The following is a 21,902-nucleotide window of genomic DNA, read 5'->3' on the forward strand; positions in this document are numbered from 1 at the left end:
ATTACATTTATTATACAGATTGTTCATGATTTAAGATTTGTTGCATTTGTTTTGAGTGAGTTGGTAAAACAGCTACTGTCTTTTCAGGTTCTGTTTTACTTGTCACCGGTGAACCGTCTGGTTGGGACTCTGATGACTGTACTGTCACTTTTTCCAGGTTAGTATCAACACATTTTGGTAAACTTCCTATTTAATCATTTTTCAATATCCCAAACACTTCCCAGCCAATGAACTATCCAAGACAGGTTTATTATCACTGACATATCCTGTGAAATTTACATTTGCAGCGCAAATAGTTTTTTTTTCTTGGAGAAATATAGAGATCAATTTCTATACAGAAAATCCCACAAACGGTAAGGAAGGCTGAGGGAATGGGAAAGTTCCTCATCTCTTTTTTTGGTCATGGAATGTTTTCAGTTCATTTGAGAGGTAGACAGATATTTGGCTTGATGTCAACTGAATGAAAGCACATCTGGCATCCTGGAAACACCACTTAATTCTATGAAACATAGAAACGCAGAAAACCTACAGCACAATACAGGCCCTTTGGCCCACAAAGTTGTGCCAAACATGTCCTTACCTTAGAAATTACTAGGGTTACCCAGAGCCCTCCATTGAATCAAAATGAACAAGAAAAATTGTTTAATTACTAACCATAGAGAAGCTGGCCTCTTTCATTTACAAACCTACTCCCGATTGTCTTTGATCAGTGTGCATTTGGAGCTCCCCTGTATTTCATGTACAAACCTTGGAGGTACATGATAAAGTAGGTCATAGTCAGTGTGGTTTCCTCAAGGGAAAATCTTGCTTGACAAATCTGTTGGAATTCTTTGAAGAAATAGCAAGCAGGATAAAGAAAGGAAAATTGGTTAATGTTGTATACTTGGATTTTCAGAAGGCCTTTCACAAGGTGACATACGCGAGGCTGTTTGATAAGCTACGAGCCCATGGTATGGCAGGAAAGATTCTAGCATGGATAAAGCAGTGGCTGATTGGCACAAGACAAGGTGTGGGAATAAAAGGAGTCTTTTCTGGCTGGCTGCCGCTGAGAAGTGGTATTCCCCAGAGGTCTGTGTCGAGACCTATTCTTTTTACGTTATATGTCAATGAAATTGATGGTTTTGTTGCAAAGTTCTCAGAAAATATGAAGATGGATGGAGGGGCAGGTCCAGTGGTGCTAGAAAGTTTGTGAACCCTGGAGAATTTAGAAGAATGCATAGGGATCTCATTGAAACCTACTGGATGTTGAAAGGACTAGATAGGGTGGATGTGGAGAGGATGTTTCCTATGGTGGGGGTATCCAGAACTGGAGGGTACAGCCTCAAAATTGAGAGGTAACCCTTTAGAACAGAGGTAAGGAGGACTTGTTTTAGACAGAGAATAGCAAATCTGTGGAATGCTCTGCCACAAACTGCGGTGGAGGCCACGTTCATGGGTATAGTTAAGATGGAAGTTGATCATTTCCTGATCGGTCAGGGTATCAAAAGATATGGTAAGAAGGCAGGTGTATGGGGTTGAGTAGGATCTGGGATCAGCCATGATGGAATGGTGGAACAGACTCGATGGGCTGAATGGCCTAATTCTTCTCCTAAGTCTTATGGAAAGACAGCACAGAAGAAACCACTACTCTCCAAAAAAAAGTCATTGCTGCACGTCCCAAGTTTGCAAAAGACCACCTGGATGTTCTATAATGCTTTTGGGACAATGTTCTCTGGACAAATTAGGCAGAAGTTGAACCTTGACCAGGAGACAGCCGCACGAGTTGGGGATTTCATACTGTCACCACCCCCCCCCGCCCCCGAAGAAGGCAAATATGCAGCATTCAAAGCACTGCTCATAGAGACCTTTGGCCTCTCACAGTGTGAGTGGGGTGCCCACTTGCTGCACCTGGACGGCTTGGGAGACAGGCCGCCGTCAGCATTAATGAACAAGATGCTGGCCCTGGCTGAAGGACACAAGCCCTGCCTCATGCTTGAGCAGGCGTTCCTAGAACAACTACCCGAGGACATACATCTGCTGCTGGCCAACACGGATTTCAGTGACCCCCGGAAGGTAGCGGCTCAGGCAGACGTGCTGTGGAAAGCCAAGAGGGAGAGCTGGGCATCCGTCGGACAGATTACCAAGCCACGCGCCCAACAGCAGGCCAGACCAGGCCCGGCAACGGAGCGCACACAACTCAGAGGCAGGAGTGAGGAAGCCAATGAACAGTGGTGTTTCTACCACCAGCGGTGGGGCACAGAAGCCCGCCGTTGTCGCCTGCTCTGCAAGTTCCCGGGAAACGCCAGGGCCATCTGCTGCTAATGGCTATGGCAGCTGGCCACCAGGACAGCCTCCTGTACGTCTGGGACATGCAGTCGGGACGCCGCTTCTTGGTCGACACCGGAGCAGAGATCAGCGTCTTACCCCCGACGGGGTACGACACCTGCAACAGGGAGCTGGGGCCCACCCTGAGGGCCGCAAATGGCAGCACGGTTCGGACCTACGGCACCCACACAGTGCAGTTGCAGTTCGGCACCAGCCAGTTCACGTGGGACTTCACACTGGCCACTGTGGCCCAACCACTCCTGGGGGCGGACTTCTTGCGAGCCCACAGCCTGCTGGTTGACTTGCAAGGGAAAAGACTGGTCCATGCCAAGACTTTCCAGGCGTTCTCACTGGGTGAAGCCAAGTTGCCGGCCCCACACCTAGACGCCATCACTCGTCTGACAACGAATTCACCAGAATCCTGGCGGACTTTCCATCGGTTCTGGCACCGCAGTTCACAGCAGCCATGCTTAGACACGGAGTATAGCACCACATTCCAACCGAGGGACCACCCCTCCATGCCTGCGCACGAAGGCTCCCCCCGGACAAGCTCCGCCTGGCAAAGGAGTTCAAGAGGATGAAGGAATTGGGGATTGTACGGCGGTCCGACAGCCCATGGGCCTCCCCCTTGCACATGGTGCCCAAAGCAGCCGGGGGCTGGAGACCATGCGGCGACTACCGCAGACTGAACAAGGCTACAACTCCAGACCGCTACCCCGTGCCGCACATACAGGACTTTGCAGCAAACCTGCATGGGGCAAGCACCTTTTCCAAAGTAGACCTCGTCCGGGGGTACCATCAAATCCCGGTACTCCCTGAAGACATCCCTAAAACAGCACTCATCACCCCGTTCGGCCTGTTCGAATTCCTCCGAATGCTGTTCGGCCTGAAGAATGCTGCACAGACGTTCCAGCAACTAATGGATGTGGTGGGACACGACCTGGACTTTGAGTTCATCTATTTGGATGACATCCTCATAGCCAGCAGTAGTCGTCAGGAGCATCTGTCCCACCTCCGCCAGCTCTACTCCCGCCTGAGTGGTTTCGGTCTCACGATCAACCCGGCCAAATGTCACTTTGGGCTCGACACCATCGACTTCCTGGGCCACAGGATTACCAAAGACGGGACAACACCTCTGCCCGCCAAGGTAGACGCGATCCGCCACTTCGCCCGGCCCAACACAGTCAAAGACCTGCAGGAGTTTGTTGGTATGGTGAACTTCTACCACTGCTTCCTCCCTTCAGCAGCCCGTATCATGTGCCCTTTATTCACCCTGATGTCGGGTAAAGGCAAGGACATTACTTGGGACGAAGAGGCCGCGGCCGCTTTTGTTAAAGCCAAGGAAGCCTTGGCAGACGCCGCGATGCTGGTGCACCCCAGAACGGACGTTCCAACCGCTCTCACAGTGGATGCATCCAGCACAGCAGTCGATGGGGTGCTGGAGCAACTCATCAAGGGGTACTGGCAACCCCCGGCGTTCTTCAGCAGGCACCTACGGCCACCCGAACTCAAGTACAGTGCCTTCGACCGGGAGCTGTTCGCACTATATCTGGCAATCCGGCATTTCAGGTGCTTCTTAGAAGGCAGGCTGTTCACCGCATTCACCGACCACAAACTGTTGACCTTCATGTTCACGAAGGTGTCCGATCCCTGGTCGGCCCGCCAGCAGCGACATCTGTCCTACATCTCCGAGTACACGACGGACATCCAGCATGTCTCGGGAAAGGACAATGTCATGGCGGACGTGCTCTCCAGACCATCAGCAGGCAGACGACGAGATGCACAGCTACAGGACCACAGTCTCGGGTTTGCAGCTGCAAGACTTCCTCGTAGGCCCAAGTGAGAGGACCCTCCTGTTTGACGTGGCTGCCGGCCAACCTCGCCCCATTGTCCCAGCAGCCTGGCGGCGGCAAGTTTTCAACTCCATACACGGCTTGGCGCACCCATCTATCAGGACAACCACCCGGATGGTCTCCAGCAAGTTCATATGGCACGGACTTCGCATTAGGGTCAGCGAATGGGCCAAAACGTGCACGCAGTGCCAAACAGCCAAGGTGCAGCGGCACACTTGCTGGAGGTTCGACCACATCCATGTGGATATCGTGGGGCCCTTGCCAGTGACGCGAGGAGCGCGGTACCTCCTAACTATGGTAGAACGGTTCACGAGATGACCAGAGGTGGTCCCGCTCAATGACACCACTGCTGATTCCTGCGCCCGAGCACTGATTGCAACCTGGGTAGCACGCTTCGGGATACCAGCCCACATTACCTCCGACAGGGGCACCCAGTTCACCTCCAGCCTGTGGTTGGCTGTGGCCAGCCTGTTGGAAACACAATTACACCACACAACTGCCTACCACCCACAGTCGAACGGACTAGTGGAACGCTTCCACCGTCACTTAAAGTCGGCTCTCATGGCTCGCCTGAAAGGGCCAAACTGGGTGAACGAGCTTCCCTAGGTCCTGCTCGGAATCCGCACAGCAATCAAAGAGGATCTGTACACCTCGTCGGCCGAGCTGGTGTACGGTGCACCCCTGGTCGTCCCAGGAGAGTTCATACCAGCCTCAAGGGGGCAAGAGGAAGAACCCACAGCAGTCCTGGACAGACTACGTGAAAGGCTTGGCAACCTGGCCCCTGTACCGAGTTCACAGCACAGACAGATCCCGACCTGTGTACCCAAAGACCTGCAGAACTGTAAGTTCGTATTCATACGAAGGGGCGCACACCGGGCACCGCTACAGTGGCCGTACGAGGGGCCATTCAAGGTGATCAGTAACAACTGGTCCACGTACATTCTGGACATTGGGGGGAAAGAGGAGGTTTTCACGGTGGACCAACTCAAACCGACCCATGTGGACTTGGCGCAGCCGGTCGAGGTTCAGGCACCGTGGCGCAGAGGCAGACCGCCCAAACAGAGACTGATCCAGACTGTGGACACTGGGGGTGTATCGCTGGTTCTGGGGGGCGGTTATGTGGCGACCCACTTTCTACACAAGCGAACCGGCTCACAAAATAGCCCGCGCGCGGGGAGAGACTTTTGTAATCACCTCTGACGTCATTTCCGCCCGTGGAGGGCTGGAAGGGAACTGCTTAAAAGCCAGTGCCACGAAGTTTGAATAAACGAGTCTCGAGTGCAACTTACAGACTGCGTGTCGTTATTTCTAGCTCTCTGTGTAGCACATCACTACAATACAAGAGGACGTGGCTTTAAGGTAAGGGGTGGGAAGTTCAAGGAGGATATCAGAGGAAGGTTTTTTACTCAGAGAGTGGTTGGTGCGTGGAATGCACTGCCTGAGTCAGTGGTGGAGGAAGATACACTAGTGAAGTTTAAGAGACTACTAGACAGGTATATGGAGGAATTTAAGGTGGGGGGTTATATGGGAGGTAGGGTTGTGGGCCGAAGGGCCTTTACTGTGCTGAGCTATTCTATGTTTCGTTTTTTAAAAAGCTAAGTTATGTATCTCAGTGGTCTCATGAGGAACATCGGACATATTTGTTCTGTTAATGGCTAATTCTTTGTATGTAAAGATTAGACTATATTCAATTTACAATCTGCTTTTATTTTGTACTTTTTTTAGGAATGATAGAACATGGTTTAGCAGATTCATCACAATATAAACCACGCAAGAGCACTTCCGAAGATGTTTTCCAGGAACATGGTCTAAATACTGAAGAATTTGTTTCCATTTCAGTGTCAGATGTTGCTGGAGTTACTTCAGAATTTGGTTTAGAAGCAAAATATTCAGCAGGCGATGATGAGACAAATGTTCCAGCAAAGGTGGTAACCTTTTCAGATGTACAAAGGTCTGAACAAGGGGATGATAGACTGCAGCTGCAATTACCACCTCCAGCACATATTTCACCTAACTCATCTGAAAGTGATTGGGAAACTTTGGACACAAGCGTTCTTGACGCAGACAATGGGACAAAGGAAGAGAGACTGAATGATAAGACCAACCAAAAAGAAGTTTTTATCTCAGATTCTATAGTTTCGCAGTTTTTACCAATCACTGTGCAACCACAAGCAAATACAGTTGAGACTGTGACAGCACCAGGTCTAATATCTGGTCTCAAGGAAGACCAGTATGGAATGCCTTTAGCTGTCTTTACAAAGGTAACTTTTATAAATATTCTCATTTAAATTTGACTAATTTAATCCAAGAAAGACTTGCTATGAACTTTATATTAGGCAGAAATATTTTAAATCTCAAAATTGTGGTACCAGTAGATAGTTTCTGTGAATCTATATTCTAAAAATGTAGTTTAAGTAAACAAATTAAAAATATGTGCAATACCATCAGCATGGCTTTGTCAAAAGCAGGTTGTGCCTTGCTAGCCTGATTGCATTTTTTGAGGATGTGACTAAACACATTGATGAAGGTAGAGCAGTCAATGTAGTGTATATGGATTTCAGCAAGGCATTTGATAAGGTACCCAACGCAAGGCTTATAGAGAAAGTCAGGAGGCATGGGGTCCAAGGGAACATTGCTTTGTGGATCTAGAATTGGCTTGCCCACAGAAGGCAAAGAATGGTTGTAGACAGGCGACCAGTGGTATGCCTCAGGGATCTCTCCTGGGACCTCTTCTTGTCGTGATTTTTATAAATGACCTGGATGAGGAAGTGAAAGGATGGGTTAGTAAATTTGCTGATGACACAAAGGTTGGGAATGTTGGGGATAGTGTGGAGGGCTGTCAGAGGTTACAGCGGGACATTGATAGGATGCAAAACTGGGCTGAGAAGTAACAGATGGAGTTCAACCCAGATAAGTGTGAGGTGGTTCATTTTGGTAGGTCAAATTTGAAGACAGAATATAGTATTAATGGTAAGACTCTTGGCAGTGTGGAGGATCAGAGGGATCTTGGGGTCCAAGTCCATAGGACACTCAAAGCTGCTGCGTAGGTTGACTGGGTAAGAAAGCATTGGCCTTCATCAATCATGAGATTGAGTTTAAGAGCTGTGAGGTAATGTTGCAGCTATATAGAACCCTGGTCAGACCCCACTTGGAGTACTGTGCTCAGTTCTGGTCACCTCACTACAGGAAGGGTGTGGAAACTATAAAAAGGGTGCAAAGGAGATTTACAAAGATGTTGCCTGGATTGGGGAGTATGCCTTATGAGAATAGGTTGAGTGATTTTGTCCTTTTCTCCTTGGAGCGATAGAGGATGAGAGGTGACCTGATAGAGGTGTATAAGATGAAGAGAGGCATTGATCGTGTGGATAGTCAGAGGTTTTTCCCAGGGCTGAAATGGCTAACACGAGGTGGCATAGTTTTAAGTTGCTTGGAAGTAGGTACAGAGGGGATGTCAGGGGTAAGTTTTTTATGCAGAGAGTGGTGAGTGCATGGAATGGGTTGCCGGTGACTGGTGAGGTGGATACAGTAGGGTCTTTTAAGAGACTCTTGGATAGGTACATGGAGCTTAGAAAAATAGAGGGCTATGGGTAACCCTAGTAATTTCTAAAATAAGTACATGTTTGGCACATCATTGTGGGCCGAAGGGCCTGTATTGTGCTATAGGTTTTCTATGATTCCATCTAAATAATCTTTCTTAATGCATTATGCATTTTTTGCCAAGATACTGTAAAATGTCAGACAGGGTACAGAGGAGATTAACCAGGTTATTGCCAACAAGGAGGAATTTTAGTTGGGAGAAGGTATTGGAAAAATCAGGACTGTTCGGAGGAGCTTAAGTGGTATCTTAATGAGAAGTTTTGACAGAGTGGAAAGGACTTCCAACATCTTTCCAGGTTAAGATATTTTGTGTCTTTCAAACTCGATAACATGCATCAAATCTCTCTAAGACAAAAAAACTGCCTGCTGGAGATACTGAGCAGGTCAGGCAATATCTGTGGAGGGAAATGGATAGGCAATTTTTTTGGTCATGACCTTTCATCTGGACTGAAAGAACAGAGGAGATAGAGCTGGTATAAGCATTCAAGAAACACACATCAAAGTTGCTGGTGAACGCAGCAGGCCAGGCAGCATCTCTAGGAAGAGGTACAGTCAACGTTTCAGGCTGAGACCCTTCGTCAGGACTAACTGAAGGAAGAGTTAGTAAGAGATTTGAAAGTGGGAGGGGGATGGGGAGATCCAAAATGATAGGAGAAGACAGGAGGGGGAGGGATGGAGCCAAGAGCTGGACTGGTGGTTGGCAAAGGGGATATGAGAGGTTCATGGGACAGGAGGTCCGGGGAGAAAGACAAGGGGGGGGTGGGGAAACCAGAGGCTGGGCAACGGGTATAGTCAGAGGGACAGAGGGAGAAAAAGGATGGGGTACGAGGGGGAGGTGGGGCATTAGCGGAAGTTAGAGAAGTCAGTGTTCATGCCATCAGGTTGGAGGCTACCCAGACGGAATATAAGGTGTTGTTCCTCCAACCTGAGTGTGGCTTCATCTTTACAGTAGAGGAGGCCGTGGATATCTTTACAGTAGAGGAGGCCGTGGATATTTTTACAGTAGAGGAGGTCGTGGATAATGCCCCACCTCCCCCTCGTACCCCATCTGTTATTTATTTTTATACACATATTCACTCTCCTTTTTCTCCCTCTGTCCCTCTGACTATACCCCTTGCCCATCCTCTGGTTCCGCCCCCCCCCCTTGTCTTTCTCCCTGGACCTCCTGTCCCATGATCCTCTCATATCCCCTTTGCCAACCACCAGTCCAGCTCTTGGCTCCATCCCTCCCCCTCCTGTCTTCTCCTATCATTTTGGATCTCCCCCTCCCCCTCGCACTTTCAAATCTCTTTCTAACTCTTCCTTCAGTTAGTCCTGATGAAGGGTCTCGGCCGGAAACGTCCACTGTACCTCTTCCTAGAGATGCTGCCTGGCCTGCTGCGTTCACCAGCAACTTTGATGTGTGTTGCTTGAATTTCCAGCATCTGCAGTATTCTTGTTATAAGGATTCAAGATGTCATTTCTTGTACACATGTGCAAGGAGAACAAAGTAATCGTTTCTCTGGATCAGGTACAGCATAAAAAATAACAGAATACGATAAAGAACACAATAATAAAAAAATACACATGATATATATAAATACATAAGATAGCTCTTATACATAGATTGATTGTGTGTTTCTAAAATGACTTTTCCTAGATACTGCCTGGCCCGCTGAGTTCCTCCAGCATTTTGTGTGTGATACTAGGATTTTCAGTATCTGCAGGATTTTCTCTTGTTTGTGAAGGGACGGAGAGGTTATAGATTTCAGTAAAAACTTCTGTCAGCTAGTCAGTGCAGTCCCTGAGGACCCACCCAGGTATGCCATCTGGTGCAGCAGCTCTGTGTGCGTTAATACTACAGAGAATATGCCTCTCCTCATGTCCTCAGCTTCAGTGCTGTGTTCTTGGGTGTTAATATGTTCATATCTGCTTCGTTATTGTCCCTGTCAAACCGAGCAAAAAAGTTGTTTAGCTCCTTAGTTGGTGTGGCGTCACTGTTAGCAGGGCAGGAGATATTTCCTTTGTAGTCAGTGATGGACATGATGCCTTCCCACATGTATCCGGGGTTGGTGGCATTATTGAAGGCATGTATCTATCTGTTGTGCAAATCTGTACTTGGCGGTTTTGATGCCTCTTTTAAGGTTTGATTGGCTTTGCCGTATGCTGCAGCATCACTGGATCTGTAAGCAGCATCCCGAGCCTTGAGTAGGTTCTGGATTTTGTTGTTTATCCATGGCTTCTGATTCAGGAATACACGGATGTTTTTATTACTGGTGATGTTGTCTACACAGTATTTGATATAGTGCATGACCATGGTGTGTATTCCTCAAAGTCATTTCCCGAATCGTGCATTGCTTGGCATGCAAATAGGTTCTAGTCTATGCACGTGAAGTAGTCCTGAAGGCGTGAGACAGCTCCTTCAGGCCATACTCTCACTGACTTGGTAATCGGTTTTGCCTTTCCTATCACTGGTCTTTAGGCCGGAATTAGAAATAAAGACTAGTAGTCAGACAGTCCCAGATTAGGGCATGAATATGCCCTGTATGCGCCTATAATATTGGTGTAAAAAATGTTGGAGTACTGCCTTTGCTGTCCAGTTTCTCCCTTAGCTTGATCTGGAATATTTCTCGGAGACCAAAGGGCTATATCCATCTGGAGTATCTTCGACCGTGGGCCCCTTTTCCTTATTTCCAGCTTGATAGCTAGTCTGATTTTCGCCCTGTTCAGTCTGTGATATGTTTAACAGTTTGTGCTTGACATGACCCTGGTCTGTAGAACATCCAACACATCCTTTCTGTACACCAGGATGCAGTCCAGGAGGTGACGGTGTTTGGATCAGAGGTGTCTCCAGTTTGTCTTGAACCTGGCTTTCTGTTGAAACTGTGTATTTGTTATAACCAGGCCTAATACTGTGCAGAGCTCCAGGAGCGTCCTCCTGTTGTCATTGCAGTTTCCAACACCATGATAACCAAGACTCCCAGCCATACCTCGACATCTCTATCCACCCTGGCATTGAAGTCTTGTCTACCTTATATGTTTCCAATAGGAGGGACTTCAGCTCCCCATAGAACATCTCTTTGGCAGCTGGATCTGCTTGCAGTATGGAGGTGTAGACACTTACAAGGTTGACAATTGGTTGTCTTTCAGCGGGAGTCATAGCAACATAAGTCGATCTGAGTGTTCGACTTGTAGGCTTTGAAGCTTATTTACGGTGATATATTTGTCCATGAAGCCTATCCCGGAGAGTCTATTCTCTTGGCTGCTTCTGCTGACCAGAAGAGAGCGTAGCCTGCACTATGCTTGATCAAAGATCCTCGATCAGCAAAACGTACTTTGCTTATAGCAGAGATGTCAATGTCCAGCTGAGCTAGTTCTTGTACCACGAGCGCTGAGTGTTGGGGTTGGTCACCTTCAGTAGAATCCTGCATTGTCTGTTCATTCCAGCATGCGATTTTGAGATATGTTGACTAATTTATTTTCCTTTCTCTTACTGCTTGACTGAGATGCCTGTTGGCTGTGGCACGCCAACCAGTTGGTGGTGAGGCAAGCTTTTTTCTGGACCACCTTTTTTAGGTACATCTCCATCCGGAGCAAGCAATGCTATCCCTGAAGAGGGCAGCTTGGTCACTCAGAGGGGTGCCAAATGTTGTTGCCTCAGGTCAACAGACAGACGACCCATGGGTCTGAACCGCCTACGTGCAGAGTTGACACTGCGACTTACAGTGTCATCTAACACCTGTCGTTTTGCCCCAAAGATACGGCTGTCGAGGTAGTTGGGTACTCCTCAAGAAGAAATGAGGACTGGTTTGATGAAAGTGATGTTGAAATTCGGAACCTGCTTGTGATGGAATCTTAAGTTTTATTCATTATGGAATGTCCCTTCAAGAATCATGCCTGTGAGAGAGAGAGAGAGAGAGAGAGAGAGAGAGAGAGAGACGTACAGTGCAAGTAGCTTGCTGGAGAGAGAGGGAGGGGGGGGGAGAGAGAGAGAGAGAGGGAGAGGGAGAGGAAAAAAAAAAAAAAGAAAGAAAGAAAGAAAGAAGCTACATGAAGGACAGCTGGTGATCGGCACACCGGTATTTAAACTAGCGTAATTGCCTCTTTGGCAGGACATGCAGACGCCACTTAACTTTTAAGTGCCCACAAGGGTGGGGCTGAGGATCGATTAAGGGGAATCAATCCGTGACTATCAGTGCGTGTAGGGGCGACCCTGTAGAATCTACCGGTGTGTCTAACCCTTGCCTGGGTTGGTAGATATCACTTGAAGATGGCGCTCTTAAGTTGGTCAAGTTTAGCTAACTTGGAAGATTTGGAGGACATCGAGGAAGATCGACGACACCTGTTTACTTGGATTACAAATCTCTTTCTCTCACTTCAATCCCATGGACTGAACTGATTTCCCTCACCACACCATCGTAAGACTGTATCACTTACCACCCTTGCTTTGAAGAAGCTTGGGGATTTATCTATACACCTATATGTGCATAACACCATTAACTCTTGATTTACCTGGTTTAAGTTACTATCTGACATAGTTACTAATAAAGTAGTGTTTTGTTAACAGTAAAACCAGACTCTGGGTGTGTTCTATTGCTGCTGATACTTTTACAGGGTTGCGTGTACGTGACACTGCTGAAGAAGAAACGTGCTTCCCATCAAGTGGTGCTGTCTAGACCTGACGACCAGACGGCCAAGGCAGAATACAGAGCTGCATTTTGCACCTGTCCAAGCTGAGCTGAGACAGGTGCAAAATGATTGGTGGACTACCCGAGCAGAACAAGCGTAGCACTATTCAGACACCGGCAACGCTCAAGCTTTCTGCGAATGGCTGCATGTAGTGTATGGTTTCGTCAGGTTCAAACTCCTCTATGGTCATCCGATTTCTTCAGCCCACTGACAAACAGGAAGCAATCATGAGGCAATGGACAAAGTACTATGAGAACCTTTTTGGGGATAATCATCAAATATGAAAAGCATCCATTGAAATGATTCCCCCAGCATGAGGTCAGGCTTAAGCTTGATGGCCCACCAGCTCTGGACGCAGTCAGTCACTATTTCTAAGCTAAAATGCCATAAAGCTCCAGGCATTGATGGAATTCTAGCGAAAACGTACAAAATGGACAGAGACATTCTTCTGAGTGAACTCACAAACCTGTTCACACTCTGTTAGGAAAAAGGTTCAGTCCCCAATGATCTAATTGATGTTTTAATTGTTTCCCTGTACAAGAACAAAGGGGGGAAATTGGATTGCTCTAACTACAGAGGCATTACCTGCTGTCCCCTGCTGGGAAGATTCTCACCAGAATTCTCTTGGACAGAATCATCCCTACCATTGCCGAAGGCAACCTCACAGAGCGAATAGAGGCACATCGACATAATCGTCATCCTGAACCAGATACAGGACAAGTGGCTTGAACAGAACAAGGGACTGTACACGGCTTTCATTGACCTGACCAACGCCTTTGATACAGTCAGCCACGATGGTCTCTGGAAGATTCTGTTGAAACTTGGCTGTCCCCCGAAATTCCTCACCATCCTGCAGCAGCTCCATGAAGGCCAAGGCAGTCAGGTTAAACACAACAGCGACCTGTCTGACCCATTCCCTATCAGTACTGGCATAAACTAAGCCTGTGTTTTGGCAGCATTGCTCTTCACCATCTTTTCAGCATGGTGCTACGGGAAGCGAAAGAGACCACTTCGGAGAGCATCTACATTCTGTTCTGTTCTGCTCCGACGGAAATATTTTCAACTTCCTCTACCTTCTCACCCAAACGAAAACCATGCAAGAGCCCATTCTCGAAGTGACTATATACAGACGACTGTGTTCTCACACACACACAGGATGTGCTACAGCCTGCAGTCATTCAGTTTGCCCAGGCTGCAGGGGCTTTCGGGTTAGTGGTCTGTCTGAAGAACACAATGATCCCACATCAGGAGTCCCCTCGTGGCGTGTGTTACCAGCCTCAGATCACCATTGACGACCACCCCCTCACCAGGTTGAGCAGTTCACCTATCTGGGCTGCGTCATCTCCAGCGATGCTACAGTAGTACGGGGTGTTGACAGTTGACTCACCAGAGGCAGCAGTGGCTTTGGACACTTGCAGAAACACAATGATCCCACATCAGGAGTCCCCTCGTGGCGTGTGTTACCAGCCTCAGATCACCATTGACGACCACCCTCTCACCAGGTTGAGCAGTTCACCTATCTGGGCTGCGTCATCTCCAGCGATGCTACGGTAGTACAGGCTGTTGACAGTTGACTCACCAGAGGCAGCAGTGGCTTTGGACACTTGCAGAAACATGTAGAAGAACCATCAGCTGCATCTATCCACACAAATCCGGGTGTACAGGGCTGCTGTTATCACAACACTGCTATAAGGTTCTGTAGCCTGTGTCTTGCATCACAAGCAAATCCAGTTGTTTGAGCGCTTCCGTCGGCACTGCCTCTGTTCCATCATGGGTACTGGCTGGCAGGATCATGTATCCAACAATGAAGTCCTGGACAAGGCTCAACTTCCAAGCATTGAAGCCACTTTGCTGGTCAAGTAGCTCTGCTGATCAGGCTATGTGTCTCACTTAGACAACTCCAGGTTACCGAAAGCAGTACTCTACGAAGAACTCTCTCAGGGGAAGGGAAATTATGGTGCCTCGCACAAGAGATACAAAGACCAACTTAAGCCACAGTTCTCTCGGGCAAATATTGAAGTCAATGAGTGGCAGCAGCTGGCTTGTGACAGGGGCTGCTGGAGAACACTGATTGATGGAGGAGCCAAGAATTTTGAGGAATCCAGGAGCACGACTGCTGAAGAGAAGAGGAGATGCAGGAAGGGTCCTACTACCCAAGAGCCTCCATCCCAGCTGTTCCCATGTCCCTGCTGCTCCAGAGTCTGCAGATCCAGAATTGGCCTCTACAGTCACCAACGATCGTGCCATCGCTCCCGAGGACTCTTCTTCCCTCCTGATCTTTGCAAGTGAAGAACCAGCTATCATGATCAGTGGGGGAGATGTTGCTTAGGGAAAGTAACTGTGTTTGAGTCTGGTGGTCCTGGTTTGGAGGCTACAAAGCATCCTCCCGGATGGGAATGGGACTAACAGTCCTTGACCAGGGTAGGTGGGTTCCTTCATGATGTGGCAGATCTTTGTGCAGGGGAACACTTTGCATCTAGTGATCATAATTACATTAGTTTCTTGGTAAATATGGGAAAAGATCTGGTCTGTCAGTTGATAACCTAAATTGGGAAAAGGCCAATTTTGATGAAATCAGAAAGGATCTGGCAAGTGGATTTGTACAGGCCATTTTCTGGCTAAGGTGTACTTGGTAAGTGAGAGGCCTTCAAAAGAGAAATTTTGAGAGTAATAAGCTTGTATGTACCTGTCAGGATAAAGGTGATGACAACATTTGCAGGGAAACTTGGTTTTCAAGAGATATTGAGGCCCTGGTTAAGAAAAAATGGTGGTGCATAACAGATATAAGCAGGTAGGAACAAATGATGTGCTTATGGAGTATATGCAATGCAAGAGGGCACTTAAGAAAGAAATCAGGAGGGCTAAAGGAAGGCATGTGGTTGCCCAGCAAACAAGTTGAAGGAGAATCCTAAGGGATGCTACAGATATGTTGTATCAAAAGGATTGTAAGGGACAAAATTGGTCATCTGGAAGATCAGAATGGTAATCCATGTGTGGGGCCAAAAGAGATGGGGGGATCTTAAATGAATTCTTTGCATCTTTATTTACTGAGAAGACGGACATAGAGACTATAGAAGTGCGGCAAAGTGGCATCAACTTCGTGCATCAGTGGGTGGAGATGTTGCTCAGGTTTACTGCTTGGTGAATTACAGGGATTACAGAAGAGGCGATGTTTGCTGTTCTGAGGCAAATCAGGGTGGATAAATCCCCAGGGCCTGACAAGTTGTTCACTCAGACCCTGTGGGAGGTAAGTGCAGAAATTGCCAAGGACCCTAGCAGAAATATTTAAATCATCCTTAGTGATGGGTGAGGTACCAGAGGATTGAAGGATAGCAATGCTGTTCCACTGTTTAAGAAAGACTTTAAAAATAAACCAGGAAATCATAGGCTGGTTAGCATGACGTAAGTAATGGGAAAGTTATTGAAGGGTATTCTGAGGGACTGGATATATGAGTGTTTGGATAGACATGTATTGATTAAGCATAGTCAGCTTGGCTTTGTGCATGGTAGGTCATGGCTAACCAAAGAGTTTTTCGAGGAAGTTACTGGGAAAGTTGATGAAGGCAAGACAGAGGATGTTGTCCACATGGACTTTAGCAAGGCATTTGACAACGTTTGCATGGAAGGTTAGTCAAGAAGGTTCAGTCGCTCGGCATTCATGATGGTGATGTAAATTGGATTAGACATTGGCTTTTTGGGAGAAACCAAAGAGTGGTAGTAGAGGGTTGCCTCTCTTACTGGAGGCCTGTGACAATTAAGAGTGCGACAGGGATCAATGCTGGGTCTGTTACTGTTTGTCACCTATATCAAACGTGGCTAACTGGATCAGCAAATTTGCAGATGACAACAAGATTGGAAGTGGCTGTTGAAATTTAATGTAGACAAGTCTGAGGTGTTGCACTTCAGTAGGACTAACCAGGGTAGGTCTTACACAGTGAATGGTAGAGCACCGAGGAGTGCAGTAGAACAAAAGGATCTGGGAATACAGGTACAGAATTCATTGAAAGTGGCATCACAGTTAGATAGGGTCATAAAGAAAGCTTTTGGCATATTGGCCATCATAAATCAAAGTATAGAGTACAGGAGATGGGGCGGTATGTTGAAGTTGTATAGGACATAGTTGAGGCCTAATTTGGAGTGTGTGTGCAGTTTTGGTCACTTACCTACAGGAAAAATGTAAATAATTTTTTTTTTCCACTGAGGTTTGGTGTGGATACAACTAGAGGTGAAGCGTTAAGGGTAAAAGGTGAAAAGTTTAAAGGGAACATAAGGGGAAGCTTCTTCACTCAGAGGGTCATGAAAGTGTGGAACGAGCTGCCAGCTCAAGTGGTGCATGCGAGCACAATTTGAACATTTAGACCATAAGACAAAGGAGCAGAAATCGGCCATTCGGCCCATCGAGTCTGCTCTGCCATTTTATCATGAGCTGATGCATTCTCCCATTTAGTCCCACTCCCCACCTTCTCACCATAATCTTTGATGCCCTGGCTACTCAGATACCTATCAATCTCTGCCTTAAATACACCCAATGACTTGGCCTCCACTGCCGCCCGTGGCAACAAATTCCATAGATTCACCACCCTCTGGCTAAAAAAATTTCTTTGCATCTCTGTTCTGAATGGGTGCCCTTCAATTCTTAAGTCATGCCCTCTCATACTAGACTCCTCCATCCTGGGAAACAACTTTGCCACATCCACTCTGTCCATGTCTTTCAACATTCAAAATGTTTCTATGAGGTCTCCCCTCATTCTTCTAAATTCCAAGGAATACAGTCCAAGAGTGGACAAATGTTCCTCATATGTTAACCTTCTCATTCCCGGAATCTTTCTAGTGAATCTTCTCTGTACCGTCAGCACATCCTTTCTTAAATAAGGAGACCAAAATTGCCTACAGTACTGCAAGTGAGGTCTCACCAGCGCCTTATAGAGCCTCAACATCACATCCCTGCTCCTATTCCTCTAGAAATGAATGGCAACATTGCATTCGCCTTCTACACCACCAACTCAACCTGGAGGTTAAGGGTATCCTTCACGAGGACGCCCAAGTCCCGTTGCATGTCAGAACTTTGAATTCTCTCCCCATTTAAATAATAGTCTGCTCGTTTATTTCTTCTGCCAAAGTGCATAACCATACACTTTCCAACATTGTATTTCATTTGCTACTTCTTTGCCCATTCTTCCAATCTATCCAAGTCTCTCTGCAGATTCTCTGTTTCCTCAGCACTACCGGCCCCTCCACCTATCTTCGTATCATCAGCAAACTTAGCCACAAAGCCATCTATTCCATAATCCAAATCGTTGATGTACAATGTAAAAAGAAGCGGCCCCAACAAGGACCCCTGTGGAACACCACTGGTAACTGGCAGCCAACCAGAATAGGATCCCTTTATTCCCACTCTCTGTTTCCTGCCAATCAGCCAACGCTCTATCCACGTATGTAACTTTCCTGTAATTCCGTGGGCTCTTATATTGTTAAGTAGCCTTATGTGTGGCACCTTGTCAAAGGCCTTCTGAAAATCCAAATATACAACATCCACTGCATCTCCCTTGTCTAGCCAACTTGTAATTTCCTCAAAAAATTGTAATAGATTTGTCAGGCAGGATTTTCCTTTAAGGAAACCATGCTGAGTTCTGCCTCTCTTGTCATGCCTCCAGGTACTCCTTAAGGGAGCTAGGGCTTTACTCTTTGGAGAGAAGGAGGATGAGAGGAGACATGATAGAAGTGTACAAGATAATAAGAGGAATAGATAGAGTGGATAGCCAGCGCCTCTTCCCCAGGGCACCACTGTTCTATACAAGAGGACATGGCTTTAAAGTAAGGGGTGAAAAGTTCAAGGGGGATATTAGAGGAAGGTTTTTTACTCAGAGAGTGGTTGGTGCGTGGAATGCACTGCCTGAGTCAGTGGTGGAGGCAGATACACTAGTGAAGTTTAAGAGACTACTGGACAGGTATATGGAGGAATTTAAGTTGGGGGCTTATACGGGAGGCAGGGTTTGAGGGTCAGCACAATATTGTGGGCTGAAGGGCCTGTACTGTGTTGTACTATTCTATGTTCTATGTAACCTCATCGTTGTCAATCGACTCCAACAACTTCCCAACCACCAATGTCAAGCTAACAGGTCTATAATTTCCTTTTTGCTTCCTTGCCCCCTTCTTAAATAGCGGAGTGACATTTGCAATCTTCCAGTCCTCTGGAACCATGCCAGAATCTCTCGACTTTTGAAAGATCATTGCTAATGCCTCCGCAATCTCCACAATCTCCACAGCTACTTCCTTCAGAACACGCGGGTGCATTCCATCTGGTCCAGGAGATTTATCTACCTTTAGCCTATTCAGCTTCCTGAGTACTTTCTCTGTCGTAATTGTGACTGCGCACACTTCTCTTCCCTGCTACCCTTGAGTGTCCGGTATACTACTGATGTCTTTCTCAGTGAAGACTGATGCAAAATACTCGTTCAGTTCCTCTGCCATCTCCTTATCTCCCATTACAATTTCTCCAGCATCATTTTCTATCAGTGCTATATCTACTCTCACCTGTCTTTTACTCTTTATATACTTGAAAAAGCTTTTAGTATCCTCTTTGATATTATTAGCTAGCTTCCTTTCATAGTTCATCTTTTCCCTCTTAATGACCTTCTTGGTTTCCTTACAAGCTTTTAAACACTTCCCAATCCTGTCTTCCCACTAATTTTTGCTTCCTTGTTTGCCCTCTCCTTTGCTTTAACTTTGGCTTTGACTTCTCTTGTCAGCCATGGTTGCATGCTTTTTCCGTTCGAAAATTTCTTCTTTTTCAGAATATACCTGTCTTGCACCTTCCTCACTTCTTGCATAAACTCCAGCCACTGCTGCTCTGCCGTCCTTCCCACCAGTGTCCCTTTCCAGTCAACTTTAGCCAGTTCCTCTCTCACGTCACTGTAATTTCCTTTACTCCACTGAAATACCGACACATCAGATTTCGGCTTCTCTTTTTCTAATTTCACAGTGAACTCAATCATGTTATGATCACTTCAGGGTTCCTTCACCTCAATCTCTCTAATCACCTCCAGTTCATTACACAATACCCAATCCAGTAGAGCTGATCCCCTAGTGGGCTCAACAACAAGCTGTTCTAAAAAGCCATCTCGCAGACATTCGACAAATTCTCTCTCTTGAGATCCAGTGCCGACCTGATTTTCCCAATCCACTGGCATGTTAAAATCCCCCACAATTATCATAACACTGCCCTTCTGACAAACCTTTTCTATTTCTTGTTGTAATTTGTAGTCCACATTGCTGCAACTGTTTGGAGGCCTGTATATAACTGCCATCAGGGTCCTTTTACCCCTGCGATTTCTTAGCTCAACCCGTAAAGATTCTGCACCTTCGATCCTATGTCACCTTTTTCTAATGATTTAATATCATTTCTTACCAATAAAGCCATGCCACCCCCTCTGCCTACCTTCCTATCCTTCTGATACACCGTGTATCCTTGGACGTTCATCTCCCAGAGGCATACATCCTTTAGCCAGGTCTCAGTGATGGCCACAATATCATACCTGCCAATCTGTAGCTGTACGACAAGGTCATCCACCTTATTCCTTATGCTGCATGCATTTAAGTACAACACCTTAAGACCAGTATTTGGTACTGCAACTTTATTGCACCGCAACTCACCCAATGGCTACAAATTTGCCCCATCACCTGCCTGTCTTTCCTGACATCTTTACTGTTCACTATCTTAGATTTCTGTTTTCCACTTCCTCCTCTCTATCATTCCGGTTCCCACCCCCTGCCAAATTATTTAAACCCTCCCTAACAGCTCTATTAAACCTTCCCGCCAGGATATTGGTCCCCTTCGGGTTCAGGTGTAACCCATCCATTTTGAACAGGTCATACTTCCCCCAGAAGAGATCCCAATGATCCAAGAACCTGGAGCCCTGCCCCCTGCACCAGTTTCTCAGCCACGCATTCATCTGCCTGATCCTACTATTCTTGCCCTCGCTAGCACATGGCACAAGTAGCAATCCCGAGATTACTACCCTGGAGGTCCTGCTTCTCAGCTTCCTTCCTAACTCCCGGAAATCTCTCTTCAGGACTTCCTCCCTTCTCCTATCTATGTCATTGGTACCATCATGTACCAAGACAACTGGCTGCTCGCCCTTTCCCTTCAGAATATTCTGGACCCGATCCGAGACATCCCGTACCCTGGCACCTGGGAGGCAACACACCATGCGGGTATCCCTATCAGGTTCACAGAATCTCTTGTCTGTTCCCCTGACTATGGAATCCCCTATGACTACCGCATTCCTCTTTTCCCTCCTTCCCTCCTGCACAACAGTGCCAGGCTCAGTGCCAGAGACCAGGTCACCGTGACCAGCCCCTGTCAGGTCATCCCCCTCAACAGCATCCAGAACAAGATATTTGTTGCTGAGGGGGACAGCCACAGGGGTGCTCTCCACTATCTGGCATTTTCCTTCCCTCTCCTGACAGTCACCCAGTTTTCTGACCCCTGTAGCATCGGGATGACTATCTCCCTGTAGCTCCTGTCTATCACCTCTTCACTTTCCCTGATAAGCAGTAGGTCATCAAACTGCAGCTCCAGATCCCTAACACAGTCGAGGTCTCCCAGGATTCCCACATCTGACACCCTGAACAAAGCACTAACCCTGCAGGCACGCTATCTAATTCTACAGGAATGAAGCAGGAAAAACAAGTCTACTCACCCACTTACCTCGACAAACATGCAAACTTTTTAAACCATTAGCTCATACCATTAGCTGTGTGAGCCCTGCTGTTCCTGTCTGTCTGGGCCGATTCACCAAGGGGGAAAAAAAGAGTTGGTGCTTTGCTCTCACCTCTTCCCGTTACCACCAAAGCCCTACACTCTGCTGCCACTCACTCCGCTGCCCGCTCTGACTGCTGCCCAGTGGTCTCCTTTTTAAACTCTCTGCGCTGTCCTGTTACGTCACGCGCCTGCGCAGTCTCATCCTTCTTGCACTCGAAGAAGTGAAGTGAAGTTTGGATAGATGCATGGATAGTAGGGGTATGGAGGGCTATTGTCCCGGTGCAGGTCGATGACAGTAGGCAGTTTAAATGGTTTGACATGGACTAGATGGGCTAAAGGGCCTGTTTCTGTGTTGTACTTTTCTATGACTATGACTCTTGATTGTGTTGAATGTGTTTTGGGACTATGAGAGGTTGTGTGAGATGTGCTCGAGTTGATGGGGAAGGGTGAGGCAAGTGCTGGCAATTGACAGGCAGATCCAAGCGAGCAGAGATTGATTGGCAAATGGAGTCTGAAAGATAAAGCAGACAGCATGTTGCTGTTAGCTTAGGACTTGCCATTCATAATGACAAACCAAAAAAATTGAAAAAAAACAATGACTTGCTAGTCTATTTTCATAAATTTTGTTGTTTAACTATGAAACTAATTCTGCATTAAAGTTGTGTGAAACAGCAATGTACACTCAGTGTCCACTTTATCAGGTACACCTATACACC

General features: G+C 47.0%; 1 protein-coding gene across 2 annotated transcripts in view; it reads left to right on the forward strand.

The window, feature by feature from the left end:
• Positions 1 to 21,902, forward strand: part of avl9 (AVL9 homolog (S. cerevisiase)) — a 286,897-nt gene that overhangs the window by 135,611 nt on the left and 129,384 nt on the right. For both annotated transcript variants that reach the window (XR_011885036.1, XM_072251628.1), the window contains exons 9-10: positions 88 to 157; positions 5,883 to 6,418. Coding sequence is in view for 1 of the 2 variants with exons in the window: in XM_072251628.1 (XP_072107729.1) it covers positions 88 to 157; positions 5,883 to 6,418 (606 nt within the window). In the remaining variant the exon portion in view is untranslated. The remainder of the gene's footprint in view (positions 1 to 87; positions 158 to 5,882; positions 6,419 to 21,902) is intronic.

This window comes from Mobula birostris, chromosome 1 (genome assembly GCF_030028105.1).
Source record: "Mobula birostris isolate sMobBir1 chromosome 1, sMobBir1.hap1, whole genome shotgun sequence".
Lineage (NCBI taxonomy): Eukaryota > Metazoa > Chordata > Chondrichthyes > Myliobatiformes > Myliobatidae > Mobula > Mobula birostris.